This window comes from Sebastes fasciatus, chromosome 9 (genome assembly GCF_043250625.1).
Source record: "Sebastes fasciatus isolate fSebFas1 chromosome 9, fSebFas1.pri, whole genome shotgun sequence".
NCBI classification, from domain to species: Eukaryota; Metazoa; Chordata; class Actinopteri; order Perciformes; family Sebastidae; genus Sebastes; species Sebastes fasciatus.
This window is the reverse complement of record NC_133803.1, coordinates 8,175,032-8,190,017: the sequence shown is the minus strand read 5'-3', so window position 1 is coordinate 8,190,017 and position 14,986 is coordinate 8,175,032. Positions and strand designations below refer to the sequence as shown.

At 42.7% G+C, this 14,986-nt stretch overlaps 1 protein-coding gene across 13 annotated transcripts in view; it reads right to left on the bottom strand.

Moving 5' to 3' along the window:
• Positions 1–14,986, bottom strand: part of LOC141773759 (A-type potassium channel modulatory protein KCNIP2) — a 197,158-nt gene that overhangs the window by 84,970 nt on the left and 97,202 nt on the right. For 6 of the 13 annotated variants that reach the window (XM_074645773.1, XM_074645774.1, XM_074645777.1 and 3 more), the window contains one exon: positions 10,848–11,014. The exons of 5 other annotated variants lie outside the window; for them this stretch is intronic. In XM_074645773.1, the coding sequence (XP_074501874.1) occupies positions 10,848–11,014 (167 nt within the window). Of the gene's footprint in view, positions 1–10,847; positions 11,015–13,620; positions 13,731–14,986 lie in introns of all 13 variants that reach the window. 2 more of the 13 variants (XM_074645783.1, XM_074645788.1) reach the window with 2 other exon arrangements.

Below are 14,986 nucleotides of genomic sequence, written 5' to 3'. Positions count from 1 at the left end.
AGCTGTTGGCTGCAGCTGTATTGTCCTTTCTCGAGGGCTTGAAGCGGGTACAGCTCTTCTGTTGTGCTGGTTTTCTGTCGGATTTTGTCTGCTGTTCAGACGGGCATCAAAGATATGATGAAGTGGGTCACACTCCTCAACCTTTAAAGCCATCGACCAGCTCAAATCAAAGCCCGGGTCACTGTGTGCCAAGCGTATAGCTATATATGTCTGTGTTTGTTTAGTCTGCCTGTTACTGAGGGGCTGCTGTCCTGTTGTTTATATTGCTCCCTCACTCGTCACACAAGGTTAATTGTTGAGATGACCTTTATCCAAGCAAACACCTCAGAGATATTACGAGCCTGGCAACACCATCAGTATGGAGAGGCCATAAATACACACAGAGTGTGTTTGTTTGGAGAGTTGACACCGTCCTAATCTCAGAGTTGGTTATGGAACCATGAAACGGTCCAATAGATGGAATTAGATTGGGTGATGTGTCGGATAGTCAAAGTATTAAACACCGCTGGATTTTTGCCAGCTGTTGGGCTTCTGCGTGTTGTTGTTTAGACGATTCTCTTAAAATAAGCCTGAATAAAGTGATTATTGAATAAAAACTTTAACACCATGTGAACATATTTGCATGTCAAAAAAATTACCTGAATGATAAAACAAAAGACAGCCACTTGATATCCAAATGTAGAAAGAAAAATCACAGACACACAAAAGAACAGTTGGTTTTAGCAGGAATATAACAAACTGGGACACTTCAACCATTTGACCGTGCGTTCAACCACACAGCACGACACAATCCCCACCTGTGGCAATGCTGAGAGACAGAGGGAATGAATTCTGTTTATTAAACAGAGGTTCCAGCGGATTGCAACCGCTGCCTCTGGTGTTCGGGTAATTTGAAAGTGACGTGGAGAGCAGCATAAACAAAGGCATTATTGTCAGCTACACCACCACCGCCGCTACCTGTTGAGACCTCAAGTTTATTAGAAAAGGCCAGAGTACAGCGAAAGTGATGAGAAACTGTCAAAGGTTTGTGTGGGCTTAATTAGGCAGGTCTGGGCAAGCGTGTCTGAAAAAAAAATCTTGAGAGACAGTCCAATTACTAACTTCAGTTGAGGCAAAAAGTTGGGCTTTTTTTTTTTTTTTTAAAAGGCAATCTGTTCCATCCTGCTGAACACACTGAAGCTGAACATTAAAGTTGCATTAAGCAATTTTTGGCTACTAGGGGGGCAGTAAAGCCTTCCCAAAGAAGCTGATGGACACAAATCCCTGACAAAACACATCCAGCAGCAACATTCTCGTCACATTGAAAGCTTGTGTCTGGCAAACACAAGTCCAATTGCACTGCTCTTAGTCTTGTTTAAATTGGTGTCTCCGTGTTTTGATTTTCCAGCCCACAGCTTTATTTTTGGTGCACTCTCACTGCCCTCATCCACATTGCCATTTCCAGCCTCAGCAGGCAGCTGTTTTCAGCGAAATGCTTTTAAAAACCCACTGTACTAAACATGTTAACATGTAACGGACTGTTGTACAAATGGGCTTTTTTCTGTCCTATAGGACATTTTTTGGACTATTGGCGTTTTGGAATCATGGTCCGTCCCCTTCTCAACAACCAATAATGTACGGCAAACACCATGACCACTATCTTAACAACCAAATAAAGGACAATGTACGTATAGCTTAACATCGCCCAGCAGCTGGGATACGAAGAAGATGGTAATGTAGCTGATATGCACTTGCCGATGTTATATGTTGGTGACAGTACGGGACTAGCAGCAACAGTTAACGTTAGTGTTAGCATCACATTTGGGGTGTGTATTGTGTCGTAAACGTTAGCCTGGATAGGTTTTTGTTGTGTTGAGTGGACATGGCCGATTTATGAGGAAACTGATTGCGAAAATGGAACACGGCAACGCGGATAATTCGTTTTTAATTTTCCGCATTCCGGCTTAAGAAACGGCTTCAAAGAATATTTTTCTCAGGTGTCGGTGGAGACCAAAACAGAGCTTGAGGGAGACTGAATGTTGGACTTGCATTTGCCAGCACAACTCCAAATGAATGATACTTGCCGGATCAACTTTATAAGGGGGATACTATGTCAATGTTGTGCTTACAGTTTTTTGTGCTGCCCCCTAGTGGCAAAAAATAGTGCAGGTTTAAAAAGCTTCCCAGAGCTGCAGAGTTGGGTGATAGTTTTCTATGGTTCTTCCATTATGAGCGACCACTTTTAATTTACACGCAGTCATATGATTGTAGCCATGTGATTTAATGTTAACATGAATATTTTGACTAACGCAGCATCATGTGGTTCTGGATGCATGCAGTAGTCACGCACAACGTCAGCTGATCGGCATCAGTTGACTTTTATTTTTACAAACGCATTCAAATAAGTCACCATGTCATTATAATCTGACGAGCTCTCAATCACTTATCAATACAGCACTGCTGTGCGGAGGTTTTTCATGCCAAGTGTCTCAATAAAGACGACAGGAAGAGATCCACCAGAGACCCTCTGACCGTGCTGAAGCTCGAGGATGGGAGGATAGGTATGTTTCATGTTTGGGATGCACATGTTGGTGCTATTGTAAGCTTTCAAGTACAGCGTCCATATCACAGATGGCTGCTTCACAACCAGAAAATCTGTGTAATCCTTTTTATTATTTAGATTCTTTTAAAAATTTTGTTTACTGTTGTCATAAATTGTTACAATGCATGAGGTCAATTTGAACCATCCTTTCTGAGATTCCAGCGCAGAAATAAATGTTAATAAAGTGGGATTTATCTGAAAGCTCAGGGAGTGAACAGTATTGCCGTCTTTTTCATGAATCCCTGAGTGACTGTGGGCACAATGAACGCAAATGAATAATAAGCATGATTTAAATGATGAAACAATAAACCATCAACAAGGCAAACTGTCTGCTGCAGCAGTTGGGTTGCAAATAATTAAACTACCCAAATTCAATCCAAGTGTTTCTTTGCCAGAGTCGTCTCCATGATTGGCTTGAACCTCTGCCCTCTCGCACAAACACACCGGCACATGTGCTCCTTGTGGCTGCCAGAGTTGTCTCTATCCCACCTTCTCTCTGCTCATTTCAAAGTAGTTAGGAGAGAAGTAAGTAAAGATAATTGGCTCATATACACAGGGGGCAGCCCTCAGGCAGTTTAGACACCACACACATGCAGATGCACAGATACACACACACACACGCTGTACAGGTGGTTCATTAAGGTGCTTAAGTGAGTGAAGAGAATGGGGGAATAGAGAGTGGCTGTAGTCATTAAGAGCCACAGGCAGGTGGCATTACAGAGTCTAGCAAAGAGAGCATCTAATGATGCAAAGGGGAAAGAGCCAGCTGAAAGGAGTCGGACAATATTTCCTCCTCAATATTATTATTTTTTGCCTCTGAGGTCCAAACAACTTGAAGCCATGAAATTTGGATGAGCTCCACGAGTGAGTGCATATGTCAGTGTTTGTGTGTTTTTTGTGTGCCGTAATTGTTTATGAGTGTGTGTGTGTGTGTGAAGCATGCAAAATCATAGTCCCCCCCTTCTCTTTCAGTGTGGGGAGAGCTGAGGGAAGGAGAGACCCCTAGATCCCTGATCCGAACCACAGCTGGCGGAGGGCGATAAGACAAACAGGCTCCCCCATCAGGACGCAGCTGAATGGGAGCAGAGGAGGAGAAGATGAGTGGAGTGGAAGAGGATGGGGAGGAGAGAGGGGGGGAGGTGAACGACGGAGAAATGTCACAGTTTTATAAGACCTACACAGACGGCGTCTATGTGTGTATTTGTCCACGCACAGGTCTGTGTGTGCGAGTGTTGGAAGTTTCACATTGGGCCATTAACCGGTGCCATTACCCAGCCTTATTCCCCCATCTGTCTGTAACTTTCTCAAAGTGGCTACACTCAAAATGCCAAACTTCAGCAAGGTCAGAAAGACACAGGCACAACGAGAGAGAAAAAAATAAAGACTGGTGAGAAAAAAAACATCACCATTTGTAAGTCTAACAATTCACGTATGACTCACACCTAGGATAACGAGAACTGGCCCATTATGTACTGAGCAGCGCATCCTGAGAAAAACAGCTTTTGGATGCAAAAGGTAGGGAGAAGGTACAATGCATTAAAGTTCATTTGAAGTTCAGCTTGGCAGTGTGACAGAAATTTCCACCAAAGTAAGAACTCCACTCGCTTCATTCGTTTCACACAATGTCCTCATGCAGATGCCAGGTGCTTATTAAAGCTATGATGGAGGTGCATGCGTTAACGCTGCCAAACAACCGTCCTAAAGGTGATTGTGTTTTCAGGATGATAAAGGTGATCTCTCTGGCTGAGCGGAGGGGAGGGGATGATGCTTTGGAGATGCATGAATCTTTTTTACGTGACCCTAAAAATGTGTTTATGTGTGCGTACATCTCACTACGGCATATCACTTCCATTCACGAAGCAATTCGAAAGTGATCCCGCTTGAGTTGAGTGGAAACTTTGACACTCTGACACAGCAGCTGTCTTCTTGCGACAGAAAATAGTCTCTGTTGTGCCGGCTGAGGGCGAGGGAGGGGCTGATAAAGGAGGTGAGGAGGAGAACAGAGGCGAGGGGATTATTGTCATAGCTTTTCCTGTCATCACTGCCACAATGCAGGTCGCAAATTCAGCAGGGAAGAGAGGAGTGTTAGAGGAGAAGGGAGGGAGAGAGGGGAGGATTTCCTATACTGAGCCAAGACGGCCTGCACTTTGACTAACAAATGAGAGACAAAGGGTGTCATCATCAGCATTACCGAGGATCCTCAAATCCTTAAGACACATCGTTTCAGTTTTGTGCCAAGAGAGAGCTCTGATCGGCGTCTCTCTAATCCTCTCTGTCCTTACTCAGTCTCTCACACGCACCATCAGGACAGTAAGAGCAGCTGCCAAAACCTTTCATCGATTTCCTACTGTATGCACACACACACAGACACACCCTGTGCCAATGTATGAGATCCTGCTTGCACTTTCCAAAGACTGCTTCATCATAATAGCCAATTTTTTTGGGCTGGTCAACCATGGTGACTATCACTGCTCATGCCAACTACCCGATTTATCTCTTGAAAAAAACTGTTGATGCAAGACACATTAAAAGGCATCAGCTCCTTTGTGTTTTCCCAGGAGAGATACCAGGAAAATGGATGTTTTATTTGTGTGAAAAGGTCACAAATTATTGTGGTAAATCATGAAATAAAATAGTAAGGCTATGCTTATTTCTACGTGGTTACTGATGATATGGTTCCGCTCTTCTTATTTCAAAGTTTGAGCCACAAAGTACCAATCATTGCTTATTAGAGCAGAGCAGCAGTGAAGTCCTCATTGTTCCCTTTCTATCTTTAGACCGCCTGTCTAACTCAAAGCTAAGTGAAGAGCAGCGCTGAGGATTGTTTAAGGAGCTGGTAAGAAGCGGAGACATGGAGAGACCAATTCATCTCTGCTGCTGTAAAGGCACAGCGACGTAGGAGAAGCAAAAGAGGATCTCACACCTGTCTGTTTTTCTCTCTCGTCTCTGTTGAAGGCATACCGCACACACATATATACACACACACACACACACACACACACAAAATCTGTCAGAGGCTTCCCTTGGTGTGTGTTTCCCTCTGTTACTGTCTCCCTTAAAACACAAAGCAAAGCAGGAGATGGAGAACCGAGGAACAGGAAGGAGCACAGTTCCCCTCTGTTGCAAGTCTAGTCTGTGTCTCAAGGGCACAAACACACACAACTCTCACACATACTGTATAACACATGAAGTCATTCCTGAGAGTGGAAGGCTGGCTGCACACATCAGTTTTATTCATATCTAATGTAAGCTCGCCATAAAGATTTTATAGAAAATATTCCTCCAAGGACCAAAATGGTGGGATTAAGGTTGGGAGTAAGACACATCCAGCTCTGACAGCAGCACTCTGTACTGTACATTAGCAGCTGCCCAAGTACATTTTGACCCACTCAAACTATTCTGGCTCACACTGTGAAGACACATTGACGTCATAGTTGTCTCCAAATCCCCCAAACCAACCCAAAAAGCAACGGACATACATGTCATCATTCGCTGTTGACATGCTGAAATGAAGACTTTCAAAGTTAATGCTATAACGCGGAAACGCAAATTTGTTTTAATGTCACTAATTTCTTTAACGCATTAACACAATCGATCTTTCGTAGGTTGTGGCGGGCTCAGAGTGAAGACACTGGTATCACATGAAAGTAGAAAACCTAAGGAATCCATTGGTACCAACCATGTCACACTAGCATGTCACAAAGGAGGCCAAATAACGCTCCAAAACTCAAGCTAAATTTCGGCGAGCAAAAACTGGCATGGCCATTTTCACAGGGGTCCCTTGACCTCTGACCTCAAGATATATGAACGTAAATGGGTTCTATGGGTACCCACGAGTCTACCCTTTACAGAAATGCCCACTTTATGATAATCACATGCAGTTTGGGGCAAGTCATAGTCAAGTCAGCACACTGACACACTGACAGCTGTTGTTGCCTGTTGGGCTGCAGTTTGCCATGTTATGATTTGAGCATATTGTTTATGCTAAATGCAGTACCTGTGAGCATTTCTGGACAATATTTGTTATTGTTTTGTGTTGTTAATTGATTTCCAATAATAAATATATACGTACATTTGCATAAAGCAGCATATTTGTCCACTCACATGTTGATAAGAGTATTAAATACTTGACAAATCTCCCTTAAAGGTACATTTTGAACAGATAAAAAAATTTGTGATTAATTTGCGATTAATCACAGTTGATCATGGATAATCATGAGATTATCGCAATTAAAAATTGTAATCGATTGACAGCCCTAGCTGAAATATTTCAACATAACATTATCATTAGCTTTCAGGCGTAGTATGAGAAGTGAATCTTCCTTCATTGAGTCATTGAGCTGCAAGTTAGCAGACTAGACAGTATTACATCATCCGTTTCTTGACAGCAAACTGGTCGAAGTCAACAAGTGCCGGTGTGTTGCATATGATGACATCAGACTATGAAATGCTGCCGTTTTTTTGTATTTTGTGTATCATTAAAAAAGACAGAATGACTAGTTTATTAGGAACACCCGTACAATTCCATGCAATAACCCGACCCCATCCCTTCCTTCCAGCCTTGGTGATACTGCACTTCATCCAAGGACAAAATGAAAGAGGTACTATAAATATTTCCCATAAGCGTTATGCTGACATAAAGCCAGACTAAGAGGCAGGCGATTGGTGACAGAGGTTCTTTTCTAGTCGCTTTGAGGTGCCGACAGAGAGCAGCTGTGGTATTATAGTTCTGAATCAACAGATCAACGGGCATCAGTCTCACCTCCAGTGTGTGTGTGTGTGTGTGTGTGTGTGTGTGTGTGTGTGTGTGTGTGTGTGTTTGTGTGTGTGTGTGTGTGTGTGTGTGTGTGCGTGCGTGCGTGCGTGCGTGCGTGCGTGCGTATGTGTGTGTGTGTGTGTGTGTATGTGTGTCTGCTCTGTCTCACTTGACTGGCAGCTAGAACCTCTACTACTCACTACTAAATGGATGCTGCATTAGTCCATAAAACTTTGATTTGGCTTCACTGGCCGGAAAGCCTGTTAAATAATAAAAAGAAAAGAGACAGGAGATACAAGACCAGATGATATCAGCGCCTGCCAAGTTTGCAGTTATTTCATTTTCGTCAAACACTTGACCTACAGAGTCGTATCTGATCTTATTAAATTGCTGTTCGCCGCATAGTCTACGTGTGTTTGTGTGGATGTGTGCATCTTCGTCTGGCTGCTTGCCCTGATCACATTTAACTGCATGTTACTTGTTTTATTCTGGAAGTCTTTGATAGAAATGGGAGAAGTTCAGAGGAAAAAAAGGGATCTGAGACCGGGCGGCTAGTCTCTGTTTTCAGTTTTATACCACAATCACTATCACAGCGAGGGACGCCTGAGAGGGCCTCTAGAGATGACTTCTATCGTCGTCCTCCCTCTCTCTCATTTACACACACACACACACACCCATGAATCTTTGATCTGCTTCACACTAAGCTCAAAAGATTTTTTAGCACATGCCCATAAATTACAAATTAAACACACATTAAAAAGAGGAAAACTGAATGAGCCGATGTTTCTCAATGTGCCGTAATAATTCAGTTATTCACATGAATGAACTGTGCACAGCCGCTGTAACGTTCCTGTGACTGAGATGAGATTATTCAGAAAACATGTCACAAGCTGAACAAACCACCTGATTCAGAGTGAACATGTATGTATGTACAGTATGTATCATATTAACATGTGATCTCAATGATGTTAATCTGTGATTGTTTTTGCAGATTTCTCATATTGGCACTCTCCACTATTGACAGACTGAAATGTTAAAAATTCATAGCTTTGGGATGATAATAAAGGGCGGCTTGTTGCATTAGAAATGATTCACTGTGGAAATGGACCAGATGGCCTTCCTATACTGTATAAGTCACTTCATAGCACAATGCATGAAGGGTAAACAATTTTCTTGCATTATTTATCTTAAGCTGTCATTTTCTCTTGTGTTCTTTAAGACTGACTCATCTCCTGCAGGTAACATCTGACTTGCTGAAAGATGTCCGTGTTTCGCTTCTTTAACAGTACGACCTTAATCACAGTTCAACCTGCCGCCTGCACTGAGCTGAAGGGCTAATATGAATAAATCTCCCTTAGTGACAAACAACTCCTACACATGTGCACACACATTATTTTCCATTACTGTGCACTCACAACTTGTGCCCACCCAGGCATAAGAGCTGGGGCTGAAACTATTAATTTGACATCCACTTTAATCACCGTTTCCACCTCTGAGGAGGAGAGAAGAAGAGAACATCATTGCTGATACTGCCTCTCATTCATAAAATCATGGCATGTAGAGGAGAAAAACTAAGGAGGGTGAAAAGTGAAGGTGAGAGAAGAGGTGAGAAGAATCTGCAATAGACCTCTGCCTCTCGCTTGTCAAACTCTAATGACTCCCTAATGTCAGGATCTGCTCAGGAATATCAACGAGATAGTACTGTATCGCACAGACATGCACACAACACACACTTAATCACATTCACAAAAGCACACACAACAACTGAGACGTTTCCCTGTACTGCTCACAGACTACCTGACCTCTAAATGCATCGACATTGATTCAAGCATTGCCTGTTGCATCCTTTATTGAATCCACAAAGTGACTAAGGTTCACTTTTTAATAGGGCTGTCAATCGATTAATCGCAAATTAATTGTACATTTTGTATCTGTTTAAAATGTACCTTAAAGCTGAAGTAGGCGAGATTGGAGCAAATATGATTAGAAACAGTTATTTTTATAAAATTGTCACTATATCGTGACAGTAGAACATGAAACAGGTAACCTGCGAGATTTCACAGACCGGAAGAAAACAAGCAGTCAGAGCTGATCTAGGATCTGCTGTCTATGAGAGCTGGCTGTCAATCACTCGCGAACTCCAACCAAACGGTTAATCTAGGCAGCACTGATCAAATATGAATCAATATTCTGTTACGTTAATGCCTATTTCTCTCCTCAAATGTTTTCAGAATCATCTTGTAGCGCACGGTTTAGCTGTAAAATTAGAAAGTTTGTGACGCTGCCGCCATGATGAGTGTTTTCATGTACTACTGTGAGGATATAGTGACCGTTTTATAAATATAATCTTTTTTTAATCATATTTGCTCCAATCTCACCTACTTCAGCTTTAATTCATTGATATGGATAGAAGACATTCAAACTAGTTCAAAAATAATACGTTAGAGGATACTGTGTTAGCTATTATGCTGTTACTTCTAAAAAGGCTAGGATTTCACCATCACAGCCTCGACACACGTACACAGACATCACATATGCACACAGATAAACACTATCATAATTAAATAAGAGTGTGATTGGCATGTGAGATCTTTCCAGACATATTAACGCACATAAAAGTCAAACTTAAAAGGTGCTAAATATGAGATTTAGAGCATTTCTATTGCCTCTGCAGGGCTTCAACATGATGGCTCGGCCGGCCCGTCTATGTCAACAAAGCACAGAGAAGCTCTGATTACAACACACACAGAGGGAGAGTGACTTCATTCTCTGCTCAGGTAGGCATTACTCCTCTATATATTTACACAGCAAATAGTTGTTTGCTGCTATATTAATGCTCTGGATGTTGTTAAGAGCACCTTTAATTAACTGGTTCAATCCTAAACTGTGCTCAACCTGCTCAATGATTCAGGAGTGCCATTATACACTGTCCGCGATGTTTCTTCCTTTGATGCCACAATTCAGCAGAGCCTCTCTCAGTCACGAACATGCAAGAAGGAAACAACAGGCCCATATTTCAACGCATGAATTTGATGCTGGCCTCATTAATAATCGTTACCCCTCTTAATGACTTTCTCTGAGTGTGCATCAGAACGTGCCCACCACGTATCCCTAATTCACCCTCATTAGAAGCAAACATCTTGTGGTTGGGAAAAAAAAAGAGATGGCGACTGTAAAAAACAACCTTCAGACAGATGCTACTCTATGACTTTCTTCAAGTACACTTTTCATTATGGCTTTTATAGTTATATGTGATATTATTTCCATTGCTGCTCAGCAAGCTGTGGATGTATGAGTCACAGTTCGATATCACGCGTGGTCATGCACGGCAAAACTTGATTTTAGAAACGCGTCAGATACAGACAAAGCAGCATTTTAACTCAGCTTTTATCTTTTATGTGTTTCATAAAAACAAGAGAAACTCGTTCACTCTGAGTTTATCCTATTGTGTGTTTTCATCACTACCGCTCCTCAAAATGTTCTGAAATGCCAGGAAAAAAATTTAATTACCTGAAGCTGGTTGAGAATTGGGCTGACTTTAGCTTTTCTCCAGGGGAAAGATAAAAACCACGCTGTCAGGAGGACTGTCAACCCAGCCCCAGCAGGCCGCTGAGGACAGCCCCGCAGTGTGCGACGGGTTTGGTGGCCGCAGCTGTAATTGCAGGTCAGGTGATGCCCTGGGACCCAGAGAGACTTATTGTCATATTGCAAAAGAAGCAACTATGAAAGACAAATGTCCTAAGCATCCCACACATTATAAATATATAGCTCATTATTTTATGTATTTGTCCACCCTGGTGGTGTTTTAGTGCTGCTCTCTCCTCTAGAGTTGCGGTTGTATGATTGCAAATTGAATGAAATAGCAGTAAATTAGTGTTAACTTCAATGAAAGACATTGGCTGACGAGGTATCACTGCTGGTTTGCTTTTACGACTCATCTGTATCAATATATCAAACTAAGTAATGTAGTAACATCATCTTTCCCAAAAATGGTTTCTGTCATTTTATGTAGTTCTTATCACGCTGATGTATATTTAAGTGTTCATTTTTCTTATAACTTTGGATTAAATGAGTTATTTGATGCTATAAAAAGAGGGTGAGACGTCATGGTTGACAGCTGTGATTGACAGCTGTTCTGAGTGAAATACACGCGCAGCCGGAGGCTCGGGAATTGTACCAGAGAGGAAATGTAACTTTAACTTTCCATAACCGTCACAAGTCTGTGTAATAGAACAAGTGTCAATTTGATCATAGATGTAGTTATAGAGATATTATGGTTAATTGTTGTGTGTTTCTAGCCAAACAGCTACTGTAGTGCTAACGTAGCAGCTAGGTGGCTCACGCTAACAAGCTGCAGCCATGCTCGGCTCGTGATTGGCTCGGGCAGGTGTGTGGGCGGGACGTTGATACCACGGCTCCAGCCCCCCCCCCCCCCCCCCGATCACTACTGCGCGGACTCTGGCTTCAAATGCCGACCGTGTCTAGAAGGTAACCCACAATTTGGGAAACTCTCGCAAGATGGTTAAGGTTAGGCAATGACCTTGAATGGTTGAAGGGGAACGCCACCTAATAATCCTAAAGAATATCAATATGTTATTTCCTCAGCTTAGTAAAGTTCAATCAATATTTGTGAACAAGAGCTACTCTCTCTCAAAGCCAGAAACCAGAGAAGTAAGTCTCAAACTTGTGATGTCACAGGGTATAAAGTCTGGAGCTGCTCCATAAACAATGAATGGGAGACTGATATCGTGGACCCACAGAATGCTTGTTTTCTTTTTTATACCCAAATGAGCTTTATTTTATTGTAGTGTTGTCAGTTGTGAAACAGAAAATGTTTCCATATACTCAGGTCATTCCCCTGGGTGCTCTCAGTGTCATATATAACATCTCTCCCCATTCATTGTGTATGAAGCAGCTCCACACTTTATACCCTATGACATCACAAGATTAAGTTTTAGCACTCTAGTTTTTGGATTTGAGAGAGAGTTGTACGTGTTTTACTATTTTTCTTAGACTGTCTTATACCATAGGAATGTATGAATTTTGAAAATGGGCGTAGATCCCCTTTAAGGTTAGGATAGGTCGTCTGGTAGCGAGTCTCGCAAGAGTTTTTGCAAGTCTTCGCAATTTGCGGGTTACCTTCTAGTCAACATGGCAGCTCCTGTATCCGGAAGTGGAGACCCGTCGTCCATCTATATATATACAATCTATGGTCACATCACAACAGAAGATGAGCTGCTAGTGAATGTGAGCAAGGCGCTTAAAAACATGTTACATTGACACAAGCCAGAGTCGCCAGATAGGCTCCAATAACTGCATTCTCAGATATTCTTGAGCCATTTGCATGATGTGCGACCAATAATTACCAAAAACAAATAATCTAATCAAATGTGCAATCATTTTGACATGCCACAATTCAGTTTGTTTGTGAGTTAAGGAGCTGATTTGGAAGCTTGCCTGACCATTCATAATGCCATATGTCGATACTGTGTTATGAAAAACTGACCTGCCATAATTGATCTCATCACATCTCAGCTGATTTTTGAGCCACTGTTTTTAATATCTTAATATGTATATGTATGTAGTTTAAAAGTAGAATTTGGCGCCCAATTCTCTCTTTCTTTACTATTCGGCCTCCTCACCTCACCTCCCTCTCTCTTTCTCAATGCTCCCACTCTCTCCTCTCTATATACGACATTAGGTTCGGGTCCACCTTTGATGGTAATGTCAGTGGCTGTTGCGCTGCTCCAGGTCGGTAACCATCCCATTGCTGTCGTGACTGTCACTCCCCCAATCAATCAAACCTGCCTGTGTGTGAGTTTGTGTGCGTCTCTGTCTCTGTGTGTGCTTGTTGATTAGTAGACTCCATTAACTCTTATGAAATTCTGGTGCCAGGCCATGGAGCCTGGGGAGAAGCACTTATGGAACGTCAGGTTGCTGTGTGAGTAATCGGTTTACCAGTGCCAGAGGGAGAGAGCAGAGGGAGGAGGATAGGATTTTCAAGCCCCACAGTCAACAAGCAAACACCCAGATCGAGCAGTGTGCAACGGAGATGATTAATGCAAATGGATTTCCAAGTACACAAATATGTTATTGGACTTCTAAAGCCCGTGTCTTTACAAGTGTAGTTTGGCGTGGCTGCCTGAGAGGAAAGTGCAGGCTGGTTCATCAGTTGAATCAGGACACAGCACATCGACACAGCTCTATGAAGCTGAACGCAACAAAATTCCCAGCTCAGCATTCCAACGTTTCTCAATAACCTTCTCTCACACAATTGTAATACCTTGAACCATATCGTCGCCTCCAGAATGCAATCGGTCCCGTTTCCTTCCACCTTGTCACACCGTGCATATTTAGCTGGTCGCGGATTTGGCTGACTTCAGCATCTCTCTCCTGGGAGAGATAAAGACCAAGTTATCAGGAAGTGTCCCCTCTGACAACCTGGCCCCAGGCTTTCAGACAGCGGAGCAATGATGAAGGCAGCCATTTTGGGGCCAGAGCAAGGACAGCTAGGCCTGTCAGCGAGCTAACGATGCTGGACAATAAGACAGTGTTGTCCGACAATAACATACTATATAACAAGCATAGATTCTTCAGCTGGTTTCTCTTCGTCTAACATATCATCTACTGGACTTTCATACTGACCAGAAACAGCCATTCTCCATTAAACTTGGCTTGATTCAGTAAGACACTGTGTGCATTGAGAGACTTTGAGTTTGGCTAACTGACAGATATTGACCGGGCTTTGCCCGCTGTGCTTTCTTCTCCAATTGTTTCACAACTGTGCAAGTGCATACGCATGTATATGCATGTGTCTGGTTGTGTATGTGTGTTAGTGTGAATGTGCACGCCTGGGTCTTATTGACTAGACCTTGTCCAAAGTTTTGTCAGAGCTAACTGATTGATTGTAAGACCAGCTGCAGTGTTCTCCCGCTCTGTCATCCCTAACGGCCAAAACCCTGCGCGTGTGTGTGTGTGTGATTATGTGTGTATTGAGTGCATGAGAGATTTTGCTTTTGACAAGAGCAAACCCCAGGCCTCCTCTAATCACCTCCACCTCCTTATCACCCTCTACTGTGCTGTCAATCACACTGAAGTTGTTACAGAAGAACCTTCAGTGAGTAGAGTAAATGTCCTCAGCGGGCCTGTTCACAACTAAATTACAGTCATTCATTAGTCCCGCTTCCATTCAACTGTCAAGCGAATCTTAAGCGAACTTTTGAAATGTCACAAAAAAAGAAATGTGAATTAGGTTTCGCGTTTCCATCAACTGGTTCGGAGCGAATAAGCTACAGCGTGGTTTGGTCAGAAGATGACGCTATAGACCAACCTTGCACGGCAGCTGGGTTCTCGCGATGGCACGAGATCACGCGAGAATCACAGGATCAAATGTCACACGAAAATCCATCTCGTCAGCCTATAAATAATGCATTTGTGTCTGGCTCACCAGACAACAGACCGATCAGCGTCCTGTGAGGAGCTACTGCATCTACGGGCGTGGTTCAGGTGTGTGTGAGACCATAATATGAGACGACACGGAGAGGCAACTGTTTATTCTAAACAACAATGGGGGCTCCTAAAGAGGTGAGCGTAGGTATTGCAATAGCATCAGTTATATCAGAACTGGAGAGTATTTCTTCATTGAAAGA